This window comes from Gekko japonicus, unplaced genomic scaffold, assembly GCF_001447785.1.
Source record: "Gekko japonicus isolate JY-2015 unplaced genomic scaffold, Gekko_japonicus_V1.1 scaffold959, whole genome shotgun sequence".
NCBI classification, from domain to species: Eukaryota; Metazoa; Chordata; class Lepidosauria; order Squamata; family Gekkonidae; genus Gekko; species Gekko japonicus.
Window position 1 is genome coordinate 539,639 of NW_015164699.1, and position 17,611 is coordinate 557,249.

Below are 17,611 nucleotides of genomic sequence, written 5' to 3' on the forward strand. Positions count from 1 at the left end.
CCAGTTGGGAAATGCCTAAAGCTTTTGGGGGTGGGGCCTGAGGAAGGCGGGTTTGGGGAGGGGAGGGGCTTCAATGGGATATAATGCCGTAGAGTCCACCTTCCAAAGTGGGCCAAGGTGAACTGATCTCTGTCGCCTAGAGATCGGGTGTAATCCCAGGAGATCTCCACCCACCACCCGGAGGTTATACCTACAAAAACGGAGGGTCGCAGTGTTAGGAAGATATGCAAAAGTATACAGCACTATGTATAACAGATGTATGTTCAAGGTAGAGCAATTTCGTGCTTTTTCTTTGTTTTCTTTTCCTATACTGTTATATAAATATTGGTATCAAATGTCATCAAAAACAGGTTTCACCCAAACAAAACATCAAAGTGCAGGTTTACATTCGGTTCAGATATTCAGACAGCACCTTGTCAGTATCGCAGTCACTAGTCCCAGGGGACTCTAGTAATTGACCCATTTCGAATACAATCTTTTTCAAGGACTGTGATGTATATAAAGGACATAAGGTGCAATAATTTTCCCTTCGTGAGCACAAAGACTCTTAAGATAGCAGCATATTTTCCAGGGTCCCATCGGCACTGAAATAAACAAAAATATTAATACATCAATAGAATTTCATTCATCCTTATTTATAATTATTAAAATTATTAAAAGAGCTCCCTTACCCCTTGCGGCAGACATAATAACCTATCTAGGATAGCATATCTCTCAAGTTGTATCAGGCAGCTGCAAATTTGGGGTCTTGCTCAGTCTATTTCTTTTGTTCCAAGCCTCATAATCAGGAGCAGCTGTGTCAAAAACACCTTTTCTTAAAGTGCCCGTGTGCTTTATCATCCTTATTTCCAATACACAATTCATGGAATAAACATTCTTTTTGGGCTCCATCCATATTAGGATCCTGCAGCTTAGAGCAGTCATAATCCTTCCGAAGATGTTTTAAAGTGCCCATGCTTATTATTCAGCAATGCAGACAATGATACCAGTACAGTTTAACCAAAAAAACACATTCCTTTGGGGCTTCCGCCTCATTAAAATCCTGCAATTTAGAGCAATCATAACACTTCTAACAAAGTTAAAGTATCCATGCTTATTTTATCACAGTATCACAATACAAAAAGAGCGACGTGAGAGCCCACCACTAATCCCAAGGAAGGACACATGGACATACGAAAAATACCAAAAATACAAAAACAAAAAACCCCAACCCCAATCCAACAAAACCAAACACCAACTAGGGCCAGTCCTGCTGAGCTTCCGAGATCTGATGAGATCGAGCTAGCCACATCCAGGTCAGGATGAGGCTACGTTAAACAAAAAACACAAAATTATTATTCTTTCAATTTGTATCCCACCTTGCCGGGCGAATTGGCTCAAGGTGGCGTAAAGGTAAAGGTTCCCTTGCTTGAAAGCCAGTCGAATCCGACTCTAGGGTTGCGGTGCTCATCTCTGCTTCAAAGCCGAAGAGCCAGCGCTGTCCGAAGACGTTTCCGTGGTCATGTGGCTGGCATGACTAAACACCAAGGCGCACGGAACGCTGTTACCTTCCCACCGAAGTGGTACCTATTTATCTACTTGCAATTTCTTGCTTTAGAACTGCTAGGTTGGCAGGAGCTGGAACTAGAGACGGGAGCTCACTCCGTCATGCGGCACACTCGGGTCTCGAACTGCTGAACTACTGATCTTCCACAGCGTCTTAACCACTTGAGCCACTGCAGCTCCCAAGGCAGCATACAGACATTAAATTGCAGTAAAACAATAAATACAATAAAATACACTTAACAACCTACTAAAAGGACAGTACAGATGATGGCGGCATTCAGTATACAATCCCATAGTGGAAAGCAGTATCCAACGGTGTAACACAGGGCCGTGAGATGTTCCGGTGACTCATTCAACAGTGGCGGCTCCTAATCAAAAGCCTGGTGGAAGAGCTCCGTTTTACAGGCCCTGCAGAACTGTAAAAGGTTCTGCAGGGCCCTGATGTAATCTGGGAGCTCATTCCACCAGTGTGGAGCCACCACTGAAAAGGCCCTGGCTCTAGTAACGGCCAACCTGGCATCTCTTGGGCCAGGGAGAGTCAGGCGATTCTGTTTCCCTGACCTCAGTGCTCTCTGGGGCACATATGGGGAAAGGCGGTCCCTCAAGTAGACAGGCCCCTGACCATATAGGGCTTTAAAGATCAAAACCAGCACCTTGAAACAAATCCGGTAAGCTACTGGCAGCCAGTGCAATGCCTTCCAACACAGGCTGGGTGTGGTCTCGTATAGAGAGACCCATCAGCAGCCTGGCTGCCGCATTTTGCACTAGCTGCAAAACTGAGGAACTGATCCTTTTTTCTTCCCCCTGCCCTTTCTTCTTCCGTTACAGCTTCACATCGTCCACATAAAGGAGGAATACCCAAATATAACAGAAGCCATCCCAAAGAACGGAGTGGCAGTGCTGGGATTCTTTGTAGAGGTAAGGGTGGAAATGTGGTTCACCTCGAACCACTTGTTTCAAAGCAGACAAAGTGTTAGGAATTGACCTGAGCTCTGGAACTCTGAGGTGCCTCAACGTCGCACAGCACTGCAGATATCCTGGGGGTGGTGGTGGGGGGTTCATCATCTGTAGCATTCATAGCTCTCATCACTTCAGAAGCTGATGTCAGATTCCCCTTGAAATACTCTTCAGGGTCCGTGAGGCGACTTGGTAGGAAGTAGACAGTACGCAGTCACTTAGGTCCGGCTTCACATCCCCACTCTGTGAACCACAAAAGATCATTGGGTGACAGTTGGCCAGTCACCTCTCCCATTCAGAAAAACCTTCCTCGCAGGGTTGTTGTGAGATGAAAATGGAGGAATGACGCAGACCCCCCCCCCCACCTTGGAGGAAAGGTGGAATCAAAATGTAACAAATAAAATTTCACAAGTTATTTCGCAGCAGCTTGATTGTTATTAGCACAATATTAGAAGAGAAGAAGAGATTGGATTTATACCCTGCCCTTCACTACCCGAAGGTGTCTCAGAGCGGCTTACAAACTCCTTTCCCTTCCCCTCCCCACAAGAGACACCCTGTGAGGTAGGCAGGGCTGAGAGAGCTCTTGACAGAAACTGCTCTTCTTCAAGAACAGCTCTTATCAGAACTACAGCTTGCCCAAGGTCATCCAGCCAGGTGCAAGTGGAGGCGTGGGGAATCAAACTCGGGTCTCCCAGATTAGAGTCCGTGCACTCAACCACTACACCAAACTGGCTCCCAAACTGGCATTTAGTTCTACAGCAAATAAACCATAAAGGATGGTTTATAATTCTCATGAATAAGAAAAGCTATTCTCAAGAAGCAGTTAGGAAAAAGTGGCAATCATTCAGTCAGGAATGGAAGTGTCAAGGAGGCAGTTGTGTTGTGTATTTTTCGATTTTTAGATGCATTGCTAATCATTATGACCTTTTCCCTTTCCTTTGCTATTGTATAAACCGATTTTACAAACATTCCAGTAGTTAAGCTTTCTAGTGGCTGGGGATGAGACTGACTCCTTTGATTGGCCCATATTTCCTTACCCCATCCATTGATCAAGAGATGCAGACTAGATCAGCAGAACAAAGTTCGAGTCCAGCGGGGCACCTTTAAGACCAACAAGGTTTTCTTCAAGGTAGGAGCTTTCGTGTGCAGCAGCAGCAGCAGCAGCAGCAGCAGCAGCAGCAGCAGCAGCAGCAGCAGCAGCAGCAGAAGAAGAAGAAGAAGAAGAAGAAGAAGAAGAAGAAGAAGAAGAAGAAGAAGAAGAGATGGGATTTATACCCTGCCCTTCACTCGGAGTCTCAGAGCGGCTTACAAACTCCTTTCCCTTCCCCTCCCCACCACAGACACCCTGTGAGGCAGGTGGGGCTGAGAGAGCTCTGACAGAAACTGCTCTTTTTCAATAACAGCTGTGCCAGAACTATGGCTTGCCCGAGGTCACACCAGCCAGGTGCAAGTGGAGGAGGGGGGAATCAAACCCGGGTCTCCCAGAGTCCACGCACTTAACCACTACACACTTCTTCAGATACATTGAAATGGAAGTTACCAGTCCAGACATATAGGTAGAGAGTGAGCAGAAAATTAGCTCGTAACATAATGAAGATGTTTAACAGATGCAAGGACCAAGCTTGATTTATATGATCACCACAGAACATATAATGCCAACTAACCAGAGCCCTAGAAGGCCACTTGGATCAGAGGTTTACTAAGTATGAATTGGCTAAATATTTTTTTTCTCATTAACATTTTATTGGTAGGATTAAAACAATAAAATGAATATAACAATAAAAATATATATAAAGGTTAACTTGATGAGGCCTGGTTATTTTATTGATGTTATTTACGATTTGTATTTTATGTTCTTTGAGTTTGATTCTAAAGGCCTTCTGGCTATAGGCAATAAATGCTATTTGTACCTTTGTACGCATGGATTGGGCTAGATGGCATCCACCATGACTGGCTCAACTTCATATGGGAGCGGGGAAGAAAGATGCAGTGGATCGATTGATTTACTAATTTGTTTTTGTCTTCTGCAGATTGGCGAGGAGAACAAGAATTATATTCCTTTAATTTCAAAGTTAAAAGCGGTTCCCTCCCCGGGTAAGGAGCTGAACAAATGGGAAGTTACTCTGTTAAAAAACAAATGCTGCCTGTCTTATACCCATCCGTAACCAAGGGAGAGGGCTGAGAGCTGTCAAGAAGGGAGGGAAGGTCACGGATGATGCAAAGTTGTTCAGGGTGGTGAAAACCAGTGAGGATTGTGAGGCACTCCAAAGGGATCTGTCAAGGATGGGCAAGTGGGCGTCAACATGGCAAATGGGGTTCAATGTGGCCAAGTGCAAGGTGATGCACATTGGAGCCAAAAATCCTAAATATAAATACACGTTGATGGGGTCTGAACTGGCAGAGACTGATCAAGAGAGAGATCTTGGAGTTGTAGTAGATAACTCACTGAAAATGTCGAGACACTGTGTGACTGCAATAAAAAAGGCCAATGCTATGCTGGGGATTATTGAAAACAGATCAGCCAATATCATAATTCCCCTACATAAATCAATGGTGCAACCTCATTTGGAATACTATGTGCAGTTCTGGTCACCCCACCTTAAAAAGGATATTATAGCTTTGGAAAAAGTGCAGAAAAGGGCAACTCGAATGATAAAAGGGTTGGAACACTTTCCCTATGAGGAAAGGTTAAGGCGCTTAGGGCTCTTTAGCTTGGAGAAATGATGACTGACGGGTGACATGATTGAGGTTTATAAGATCATGCATGGGAAAGAGCAGGTAGAGAAAGAGGTACTTTTCTCCCCTTCTCACAATACAAGAACTTGTGGGCACTCCATGAAATTGCTGAGCGGTCGGGTTAGAACAGATAAAAGGAAGTACTAAAAAACGTCTCTTATGTTCTTATGTTCATCTTGGTTGCCCTCCTCTGCACTTTTTCCAGCTCTGCATTTGTCTGGTTGGAGATGCGCTGACCAGAACTGTTCACTGTATGAGGCCTTACCACTGATGAGGCCTTACCACTGATCTGTACAGGAGCATTACAATATCGGCTGCTTTATTCTCAATCCCTTTCCTAATAATCCCTAACATAGAGTTTGACATGGGTGGTTTGCTTGTTTTCCCCCACGTGTGCCATCAGATAGGCTTGCCAGCTCTGAGTTGGGAATACCTTGGAGATTTTTGGGGTGGAGCCTGAGTGGTGGAGCAGAGGTCCATCAAGGGCTATTAGCCACAAGGTATAGATAGGGACTCTGGGGCAAGTGATGCTCTGTCATCTTGGTGCTTGGGGGGGTCAACAGTGGGAGGGCTTCTAATGTCCTGGCCCCACTGGTGGACCTCCTGATGGCACTGGTATTTCTGGCCACTGTGTGACACAGAGTGTTGGAAGTGTTGGACTGGATGGGCCTTTGGCCTGATCCAACATTGGCGTCTCTTATGTTCTTATGTTCTTATGTACTGTCATTATCAGAAGCCGGAAGGATGGGGAAACCAGGACCACGGTTCCTATCTGGTGATAAGGGTACGGGGGGGCAGTCTTCTATTCAGGCCATCTTTATTCGTTTTTTAAAAATTGACTTTCTTTATTCATAACACAGTGTAAGAGGAGTTGGAGCTGGTATTTATACCTCGCTTTTCTCTTCCTTAAGGAGTCTCACTGCAGCTTACAATCTCCTTCCCTTCCTCTCCCCACCACAGGCACCTTAAGAGGTGGGTGGAGCCCTGCATGTGGGTTTCTTTCCTGGATGTGGCTCGGCCTCCTGCAGCAGGCATTTTGTCCTTCACTCCACCTCCTGGGGCAGCCATTTTGTCCTTCGTTCCACCTCCTGCGGCAGCCATTTTGTCCTTCGCTCCACCTCCTGGGGCAGCCATTTTGTCCTTCGCTCCACCTCTCGGGGCAGCCATTTTGTAGTTGTGCCCACCACCCTTTATCAGAATTCCAAAGGTGCCTACAGGATTGAAAAGACTGGGACTCGCAGCTTATCCCAACACCTGTTATCTCCTTTAACTGCAGATGCGAAGGTCAGGACCTGAAGCTCTCTGAGTGCAAAGTAGGTGCCCTAGCAAGGCCCATCTGGTGCCCCTCCCCATTCAGCCGTGGCCTTTCCCCATAAGGGAGGGAGCCTCATAGGAACACTCAAAGTTGCTGAGTCAGAGGACTGCTACCCCCACCATCCCTCCCAGCAATGTTTTGTTTTATTTCTTTGGTTTACTTAGATATTTATATCTTACTTTTCTTCCTGACGGGGGTCCCAAAGCAACGGACGTTATAGTTTTCATCGTCGTTCACATAATTTATTGTCCGCCATTCTCACTGACAATCAAGGCAGATGGCGAAGATTTCAACAGCAAAGATTTCTAACACTCTAAACAAGGTCGGGGGGGGGGCTAGGCTTGAAGAATCAGGGAATAGTACAAACAAGCAAAAAAACCAAACAAGCAAGTACCGTCTAAGGCAACAAGACTGTCTAAAGTTTGACATACCATCCTGAAGCGAGGGCTGCACATCTATAGGACATCGTAGAAATAATGGCAGAGGCAATATGTACAATAAGTATTGCAACCTATAATACTATCCCGTATGGAAGCCATCCTCCCATGCTGATCCATTGTACTGTCGCTCTGATCCCTTTATGCGAACACCCTCCTAAACGTGTCTGTTTTGCACATTCAGCGAAATGATAAAAGCTGGGGGGGAGGCATTCACGATAGCCTCAGGCAGGCCATTTCATTCAGGGCCTGATAGTAGCCAGGCCAGGGCACTCTGTACCAACTGGAGTTTCAGAGTTGACTTCAAGGGCAGACCCATTCAGACTGTATTACAGTAGTCTAGCCCTGAGATAACCGTAGCATCCAGGTGGCCAGATCAGCCGAGTCAAGGTAGGCAGTCATCTTCTGGGCTACATGAAGGTGACAGAATGCTTTTTTTCTTTTGCCGCTGCATTAACTTGCTTCTCCAGGATCCGGGACAACCCTTCGGCTCTTAACTGAGTCAGCAAGTGTCAGCTGAACCCCATAAAAAGGGGGGAACACATTGTCCTTCAAGACCTCAGCTGCCAGCATGACCTCTGTCTTGCCAAGATTCCGTTTCAGCTTCTTTGTCCTTAGCCATTTAACCCCAGCAGTCAGGCACTGGTTCAGGATCTCCACAGCACCACCAAGAAATGTAGATGACGCCCAACTCCCAAACCACAAACGATTTCTCCTAAGGACTTTATATAGAGATTCAATAGCATTGGTGGGTAGAAACGAGCATTGTGGAACCCCACAAGGCAGGTCCTACACCAAAGACAGCTGGTTGTCAGGGTCCTTAGTCAGGTCACACAACACCAAGCTTCATAAGAAGATAAGTGTTTATTGATGATCCCAGTACTAAAGTACACGTATACAGCTTGTGCCAGAAATAGCCTACAATATAATGGCCTCTGACTTATAGCGAAATCAAACGTCCTCCCCCCATGAGCTGAAGCCAATTATAGTTCGCGCGCGCGGGCTGAAGCAGCAGGCAAACGGCAAAGCGCAAAACCCGTTAGCTTTCCCAGCCGAGTTAATTGCAGCTGGGAAAAACAACAAGGTCAAGCCAGAGATAGTGCACAGAAGCTGGGCAGGGAAGAGCTAAGAACGAAGAGGAGGTATCCCCCTCCACATTCCAGATCTATGACAGGGCTACCTGACACTGGTCCCTGACAGCAACCCTCTGAATTCTGCCAGTAAGGAACGATTTGAACTCATTCAGAGCACAGGCTTAATTCCTACTTCTGCTGCCCACCATCTCTACGGGAGGCACGGCCCGCCATATCAAAGGCTGATGAGAAGCCCAGTAAGAGGAACAGAGAGGCTTAGACTTTGTGTACATTTCGACAGAATTCATCCCAGAGCCCGGCCTGAAGCCAGACTGAAAATGGCCCTGGTGGGGTTTCCAGCCTACTGCTTTGGAGGCAGGAAGCAACGTCACGTGACACTGTGATGTCACTTCTGGCTGGTACCCTGAAGTGTTGCCATGATGCTCTAGGAATTTGTTCAACTCTAAGGTTTTTAACCATAGACACGTGTGCATTCCCAGAGTGCCATGATATGACATCTGCTTCCTCTTTCAGGTGACCTTGGGCCTGTTGCTGCCTCTCAGCCTAAGCTACCCTCACAAGGTGGTGGCTGTGAGGATTCAGTAGACGAGGGGGGGACTGATGTGAAAAGCCACTTTGGGTCCCCGGCCAGGGAGGATAGTGGGTTATAAAAAAAAAAAAATGGAACTTCCAGGTTCAGGAGCAGTGTACTTCGGAACTCTGGTTGATGGGTGGGGATGACAACAGTGGGAGGGAATGGCTTCTGGCCCTCTTTTTGAAAATTATTCTTATTCTTGTTCTTGTTCAGTGGACTGATATCCCGTCCACCTCACAAGTGGGCTCAAGGACGGTCACAACAGTTACAATACAAACACAGTAGTACATCCAAATACAAGTACAAATTCATACAAAGTTAAAGTTCCTAAAAACAGCACCAAATGGCAGAAAATTTCAGTTCCCAGGAACCAAGGGTGCCCTCAGTGCTGGGCAAATGCTGACAAAAGACAAGGACCCCCTCAGCAGATGCCGTGGCGATCTCTCGAAAGGGCAGCTCACCCGGGCAGTGTGGGCAGGGGAGGCCAAAGTGGTGAGAAGTCCACGGCCTCAGCCAAAGGCCTGGCGGAACAGCTCCATTTGACAGGCCCTGCGGAACTGCATTAAATCCCCCAGGGCCCTGATCTCCAGTGGGAGCGTGTTCCGCCAGGGCAGAGAAGGCCCTGGCCCTGGCCAAGGCTCAGCAGACATAATTTGAGCCAGGGACTGCCAGCGGATGTCGCTTGGCAGAGCGCAAAGCTCTAAGGGACACACGGGGGAAGAGGTGGTCGCGCAGATATGTCGGTACCAAGCCGCCTAGGGCTTTAAAGGTTTGTACCATAACCTTGAACTGGATCCCATACTCAATTGGCAGCCAGTGCAGTTGGCGTAACACCGAGGGTTGCCAGGTCCCTGACCTGCTTTTAGCAGGGGGAGAAGCTCTATCTGGTGATGGACGGATGGACGGACTCTGCCCCAGAAACTGTGGACAGGGCACTGGGGGCTAAAACAGAGCTGGCTGATGTTAAATCCAACAGGGATGGAGGTCCTGTACCTGGGCCGTGGGGGTGGGTGGGTTTGGGCCTGGCTCTCCTCCTTTTCCCATGGTCAGGGATAGAGGGTGGCGCTAGGCGAGAGACTCCGCGGCACCTGCTAGAACATGGTGTGCCGCAGGGGGCGGTCCTCCCGCTGATGTTGTCGATGCGCCCCCCCGCCCAGCTTGTCTAATAACCCGACCTGGCAGGGTTCCAGTGTTAAAGAGTGTAGCGCCCTTAGAAACAGTGTAGCGCCCCTTTGCTGCTTCCAGTTGTTGCCAGACTAATGTTCAGAAAAGGCACTCAACCAGATTAAATCCCACAAATAATCTTCCTAGGAGATGAAGACCAGATGACACCTTTGCCCCTGTCTTCTCTCATCCCTCCAAAGGAGCAGCTTGACAAATACTATCGATACACCGGCTCTCTGACGACCCCTGGCTGCAATGAGGATGTCATCTGGACCTTATTTGAGGAGCCCATTAAACTTGGCTTGGCACAGGTGGGTCAAACCACAAGGGCCACAGCTCCTTAGGGCGGGGCCAGCCTGTAGCTGCTCCTGCCTGGCCCTCAGGTTCCCTTTTCTTTTATATCAGCAGCTTTCACGCAAATCAATAGCGCCACCTGCTGGTGGTCAGCAACCTCATGGCGCAGTTCAGTGCAGTTTAGCGCTGTCCAATTAACTCCAAACAGAGAATTCCTTGTGGGGAAATCACTGCATCACTTAAAAATTATGAAATGAGGGTGGCCTTGCATTGCATGGTGTCTCAACCCTGGGCTAGTGACCCGGGCAGAGGGAAATCATCCTAGGCAGGAGAAGATGTAGAAAGAGAAATTCTTTAGCCTTGAAGATTGGGATTTAAGGGGGGGGACGACACAGACGGAACAGAACGACTCTTCTCCACCCCTCCCCCAACAGATCCAGTGGTTCCCAGGAAATAATTCTCTGATTGGCTGATGATTTGCAGGTACAAGAATTCTGGATGAAGCTCTACTTTAACCAGACCGCCAGCTTGCCAATGGAGGATAACTTTCGGCCGGCTCAGCCCCTGGGTGACCGAACGGTCTACAAGTCAGACTCAATTGCCCTCGTATCTCCAGCAAAGACGTTGCTGCTGCTCCCGGCAGCCACCTACCTCTTGCTTTCTTGTACGCAATGAAGAAGTCGATTTCCCCAAGGCACCAGTCTTGAAAATAGATGGCAGGACGCCTGCCCATACACTTACAGACACGCTTGAGAATGGAAGTCTTCTCTAGCCAGCCTATAAACTCACAGCTAAGGTGTAGATCAAGGGTAGGCTGGGGAGACTCGAGTGTCGTATGCTCTAAATTTAACTGGGTAGTAGAGCTGTAGCCATCTGCACAGCCAGGTGTCAGAAACACGGCAAAGGGGGGGGGGCGCGGAATGGGGTCTAAACCAAATCCCTAAAACACAGATTTGCATCTGTGTAATTGTATAAGTAATTGTAGTCCACAGCCTGGCCTGAGATTGGTTTGCAAAGTGCACCTTTCTCTGGGTTACTATTCTTTCTTTGCACCAAGGCGATGTAAGAACAGCGACCCACATTGGTCTTTTTAATTTAAAAAAAATGGAAACGTAGTCTCTTTATGCTTGAAATGCTGGGTCCTGCTGCCTTTAGAACTACCCTCGCTGGCACGATGTGTCCGTTTTCTACGCACGGCCACGCTCGTGACAAACGCAAGGGGGCTTCCCCACACCTTTAACGGCGGAGAAATTATTTTCTTACTTGGCTCTAATCTAATAGCAAAAGGCTTTCTTTCAAAAAAAGGGAACTAAAGAGAAAACGAATCAATTCCGAAAGAAACGAAATGAATATTTATATATTCAAGATGGATTCACAAGACTGTATCTGTATTTTTATATTAATTAAAAGCTTCGGTGGGGAGGTGTTTTGTTTTTGGTCCAGGGAGCAAAAAATAAACGAGTAAATGAAAGAATGCCACTGAATCCTGGTTTCTTTCACTCTGCATTCCTATTTGCCGATACTTGGTGCACAATAACAGCCCAGCTGGATTCAGGTGGGTCGCCATGCCAGTCTGAAGCAAGAGAACAAAGCCGGGATCCGGAGGCGCCTTGAAGAGCAAGAAGTGTGCATCCAAATCCACTTAGAGTGGCAGGTGAGGTTCAGACTTCTAGCCGGAGAGTGAACAGCAAATTAACATGCAACATGATGATGTTCAAGATATGCAAAGTGAAGACTAAATAATAATTTAATTTTGTTCAACGAAATAACAAGTTATGGTTACGAGGTCAACAGTTGTAAAGCGATAAATATGTCAAAATAGCAGATGTCCAAAGGTGTCGGGCTCTTTTTGTAGCAGGAGCTCCTTTGCATATTAGGCCACCCCCCCCTAATGTAGCCAATCATCCAAGAGCTTAGAGTAGCCCCTGTAAAAAGAGCTCTGTAAGCTCTTGGAGGATTGGCTACATTAGGGGGGGGGTGGCCTAATATGCAAAGGAGTTCCTGCTACAAAAAGAGCCCTAATTGTGGGAAGTAACTGAGAATCTAAATTCTCTCTTCTCGGGCGCGGAGGGCACTTAACAGCATTTTTCGAGGGGGATGCATTTGAAAAAGTGTGCTTTGCACACGAAAGCTCATAGCTTGAATAAACCTTTGTTGGTCTTAAAGGTGCCCCCACTGGACTCTACATTTGTTCTACTGCTTCAGACCAACAGGGCTGACCAACTGGATCTAAAATTAAACTTTGTGAGCCCAGCTGGAGAACACCTGCTTGGCATGCAGAAGGTTTCTAAGGTCAATCCCCATTGCTTCCAGTTAACAGATCTCAGGGAGTACAGCTGACGAGAGCCACCGCTTGAGACTCTAGAGAGCAGTTGCCAGTCAGCAGCCCCCTCCCCCCAATGCCTGGTTTGGTATAAAGCAGCTCCTGGTGCCCAAGAGCTACACGAACCAGCCCCTCGTATTTCCAATTCTTGTGCCTTGCTTAAGAATTGATAAGTAGCTGCAGATCTCGAATCCTAGACCACAGACCTCCACCATGCACACGTCCCTGACAAAGAAACATAGCTTTATAAAGACCTCTGCTCCCCTCAATAAACACATACACACACCCAAAAGCAGCAATTCAGCCCCAAAAGGAAATCCCAAACCCTGATGTCCCCAGTTGCCTCTCCAAGGGCTAATGGCACGTAGATGCTGAGCTGGGATCACACGTGCCCTGGTCAGCCATGGAGATTTGGGCGCTGGTGCCCCGGTTGCCATGCTCCAGAGCAGCCACGTAGCCCTTTAACGTTTGGCAAGTGGAAATCGGGTCATGCTTTTTCACACCCCTGTTCTTGTCACCAAGATCACTGCTGGAGTGCACGCACGGGCACACACATGTTATTATGCATTACAATGCAAAACTTTCTGGCTGACTGCTGGTTTTATGTATCATTTTCTTTGCATATTTAAAAGGCCAAAATGTGCTTATTTTTTTTGTTTAAGGATATGGTTTTGAAAAGCACATATGCTTTGCAGTGAATTGCCGACAGTTCAAAGTATGTTTCAGCATCTGCCCTGCATGAAATGGCAAGGTTGTGCAGTGCACTGCACCACTGGTGTGTATGTCTCCATGCAGGGGGCAAGGTCCACCCACCACCAATTGAATATGTTGCTTCCAGAACATGAGGGGAGGGGCCTGAACCCTAAAGAACAGCATCTCTTACCAAGGCTGTTTCCACACAGGCTGTTAGCTCTGCCTTGTCTTGATCATAATGCAATTCTCCACTGCCTGGGTTTCCCCCTGCCTCACAACACTTTCCCCCAAGCCTAGTTCCCGATGATCTTTCCAGGAAGACGGTCACAACATGGGTGAGAAGGAGCAGAGTTTTAGACCACGCCACCCACATCCAGCACAATCTTCTCTCCATTTTCCCTCATGGTCAATGTTTTTACACCCTACACTAGCTGGCTTTTTGCAGGTAGGTTTGATTTTTAACCAGTCATCAGCCTATCGCTATAGCACCATAATACTATGGCAATATAACACTATAGCAATATATTACCAATTCAATTTTTTTTTAAAAGCAAAAAGTATTTCATTGGGGGTAGGGGAATGGCAGGTACAAGGAGAAATTTAGGAAGAGGGTAGGGAATATCCCCACACACAGAGGTGCTGTTTTCACTGCAAATACTTCAAGCACCACTCCCTTGTGGAAGCAGTCAGGGAACACCTTACAAAGGCAGCTGCCTCCCCTGGGGAAAAACCAAGACACTGGTTGACCTAGGAGAGAGACCAGGCCATAGGGCTTGGCCTTGGGAAATAGAGATGCTCCAGGCACACCCAGTGGCCTCCTCTCAGCGCTCAAATTACCAGCAACCTGCAAAATATAAGGGACAGAGAAGAGGGCTGGTCTCCCCCACAGCTCCTGCAAAGTTTAAAAAGCAAGTATAGCAAGATCAGATAATTCATGGCTCTCTAAGAAGCCGGGAAGCCGGGTTTCCCCATTCAGCCTCTGCATTTGGGTTGCCAGGTTCTCCACGGCCACTGGTGGGGGATAAGCATAAGCATTTATTGTGTTAGCCATAAGCCATAACAAAGTTACGGAACATTCAAATACAGCAGTGAAATAGTATAAAAGATACATTAAAAAGTAAAACCCGGAATCACATACATGAAAGGTTAAAATGGCCTGCGTATTATAAGAATCACCGCTATGGTGCCACCCTGCCTCTAATCTTTTTGGCCCCAAGGGCAAAAGAGGGAGATGCTACAGGATACAAACTCGTCGGTATCTGATAACAAAAATGCTATCTTCTCATTTTCAGAATACGCTTTTATGGTAAATAATGGGCAGGCTAAGATACAGTGAGGAAGGTTCTCAATGGCAGCGAGCCCCAAATACATGCACTATGTCCTGTTGGAATTTGAACATATCGACCCTCCCGCAATGCTGCGTACACTGTTTGAAAACGCAAGGCAGTGAAAGACATCCTGAGGGATGAGGGGCGGGGGATGAGGGGGTGGGGTTGCCAGATCCAGGCTGGGAAACTCCTGGAGATTTGGGGGTGGAGCCTGGGGAGGACAGGGACCTCAGTGGGATACAGCGCCACAAAGTCCACCCCCCCCCCAGCATCCATTCTCTCCAGGGGGACTGATCTCTGTCATCTGGAGTCGAGCATCCCTATATTAGCAATGCAAGCAATTACACTGGAGAGGAAGAATGGAGGCTGTGTAGATGCCTCCCACTCCCATGGAATATGACTGCAAAACAAAGACAATAGAGAGCGGGGACCCCCCCCACACACACACACTCTGCTTTGACTTCAAGTACCTTAAAACAGCAATTCCCAGCCTTTTTGGTACGGTACCGCATCTGGGGAGGGTGGTATATAAATCTAATAAAATAAATAAAATAAACAAGCCCAAATTTACTTTACAGAAGTGGGGCCCACTTTGGGTTGCCAAGCTCCAGGTGGTGGCTGGAGATCTCCCGGGATTACAACTGATTCCCAGGCAACAGAGATCAGTTCACCTGGAGAAAATGGCCGCTTTGGCATCACACACTGTTGAAGTCCCTCCCCTCCCCAAACCCCGCCCTCCTCAGGCTCCACCCCCAAAATCCCCAGGAATCTCCCAACCCGGAGCTGGTGACCTAAGACCCACAGGTTAAAAGAGTGCCCTAAAAGGAGTTTGAGCTAGATCATCAGTCTTCAAAGTGATGGGTCATGACCTCAGCAGAAGAGATTGGGTTTATACCCCGCCCTTCACTCAGAGTCTCAGAGGGGTTTACAATCCCTCTTCCTTCCCCTCCCTACAACAGACAACTTGGCTGCGATCACACACACTACGTAATCCACTTTCGATCCATTTTCAGTGCACTTCCCAACTGGATATTACTGTGTGATTCAAAAGTGCACTGAAAGTGGATTGAAAGTGGATTATTTAGTGTGTGAAATCGCAAAGGTAGGAGGGGCTGAGAGAGCTCTTTCGAGGACTGCTCGTGAGAAAACAGCTCTGAAAGAACTTGTGTCTGACCCAAGGTCACACCAGCAGCTGCGAGTGGAGGAGTGGGGAATCAAACCCGGCTCTCCCAGATTAGAGTCTGCGCAGTTAACCACGACACCAGACTGGTTGCACCCCAGCTTCAGGTGTGTATGTAAAGTGCCATCAAGTCACAGCCAACTTCTAGTGACCCTGTAGGGTTTCCAAGGCAAGAGGTGAACAGCGGTTGTTTGCCATGGCCTGCCTTGGCATAGCAACCATGGACTTCCTTGGTGGTCTCCCATCCAAGGACTAACTGGGCCAATGCTCCTTAGCTTCTGTCTGACACTCCCCCAGCAGCATGGCCACCATTCTCTTTCAGATTGTTCTCAGGGTTTGCCCCACATCTGTGGCCTAATCAGTTAACGCATTCAACTGTTTGTGGAATGACCAGAGGTTTGAGTACAGCCTGGGATGCTAATTGTGTCTGGAGAATGCCAAGCCTGGACTTATCCAGGTGGTCAGCTGTGTTGGTCTGAAGCAGTAGAACAAATTTTAGAGTCCAGAAGCACCTTTAAGGCCAACAAAGGTTTATTCGAGGCAATGCTCCCTCTAAGCTGTGGAGTCTTGTGAGCAAAAATTCTACTTTGTGAGCTCCTGGCATTAAAGTTGGGAGCAAGCAACTTGGCTACTGCATAAATTAGTTTGCTCTGGAGCCCTCCTTCCTGAGCTAAGACAAAAATGTGTGAGGTTAAAAACCTGTGAGCGAGCTCACACTAACTCAACTTAGAGGGAACACTGATTCGAGGTATGAGCTTTCATGTGTAAGGCCCACTGTTTCAAATACACTGGAAGAGTAGGTAAGGTTCAAACTTATAGATAAGGACTTTACAGCAAATTAACAGCCTTGACTACGCGGACTCTAATCTGGGAGAACCGGGTTTGATTCCCCACTTCTCCACTTGCACCTGCTGGATGACCTTGGGCAAGCCATTGTTCTGTCAGAGCTGTTCTTGAAAAAGAGCAATTTCTGTCAGAGCTCTTGAAGTGTTGCTGTGATGACAAAACAGAGGAGGACAGATCTATGTGGTGCTCTGAGCTTTCTGGAAGAAGGGAGAGATAAAACTGAGATAGAAAGAAAAGGTTGGGAAAGAAAACACATATGGAGGAGAGGAAAAACAGCCAGAGGCAGATTAAATAGTTCAGGGAAATTCTGCGAAGACACGGTTTGGAATCAAGTCCAATGAACAGTGGCTAGGAACCAGCACAGCACTTCTGCATGTGCCCTGTCTCCTGTGCATGGGCTTTCCAGTCAGAATGGGGTTGGGAGGGTGGGTGGACCGCCAGTGCCCCGCATTGCTCCCTTGGCTCCTTCCTCAGCAGAAAAGAAAATCTGAAATGAGGTTCCTCCTGATACAGATTTTGCTCCACCAAAAACCTCGGGGGGAACCTCCTTTCAAGAAACTGCCATAGGAGCCAGTGATGTCAGCTGAATGACTGCATCGTTCAGAATACGCAACTTAAAACAAAGCCGGCAAAGTTGCAGAGGAATAACTGCCCAGTGAAAACAATGCAGGCACCCCCAGTCTGCATCCACGCTTTCCCCTCTCTCTGTGACTGGCGAAGCGGAGGGTGAACTCCGAGGCCAAGAATGAGCTTCCCGTGTTGATGTTGGACGCCTGCCTTCTCCCTGGCCGGGTGACACGCACACGTGGGCCATTCTTCCGAAAGTATGTTTAGACTTCGGTCCACAGCCTGGAGAGCCCAACTTGAGGAGGCAACCAGCACGTTTATTTTATAAGGAATAAACTTCCTGATCTGGGCTATTCTGCTGGCGCCAATTTGGGCCTTCGAAGTTTAGGTTGTCTGTGTGCATTGCCTCTTGTTTCCGTTGGGCGTTTCCCCCCCAATAACTCCCAAGTTCCTATACCCTGTGAGACACAACTTGAACCAGGGGTGAATCAACTCTCTCATTCCCATTGTTAAAGCAGAGATGGGCGGCCAGGGAAAGACCAGGCCTTTCTGGACAAG

The 17,611-nt window shown here is 47.7% G+C and overlaps 1 protein-coding gene across 1 annotated transcript in view; it reads left to right on the forward strand.

Moving 5' to 3' along the window:
- LOC107108931 (carbonic anhydrase 4-like) overlaps nucleotides 1-10,888 on the forward strand; it is a 53,249-nt gene extending 42,361 nt beyond the window's left edge. The window contains exons 5-8 of the mRNA XM_015409485.1: nucleotides 2,374-2,463; nucleotides 4,533-4,596; nucleotides 9,970-10,133; nucleotides 10,600-10,888. Coding sequence (XP_015264971.1) covers nucleotides 2,374-2,463; nucleotides 4,533-4,596; nucleotides 9,970-10,133; nucleotides 10,600-10,791 — 510 coding nt within the window. The 3' untranslated portion in view covers nucleotides 10,792-10,888. The remainder of the gene's footprint in view (nucleotides 1-2,373; nucleotides 2,464-4,532; nucleotides 4,597-9,969; nucleotides 10,134-10,599) is intronic.
- The last annotated feature ends 6,723 nt before the right edge of the window (nucleotides 10,889-17,611 follow it).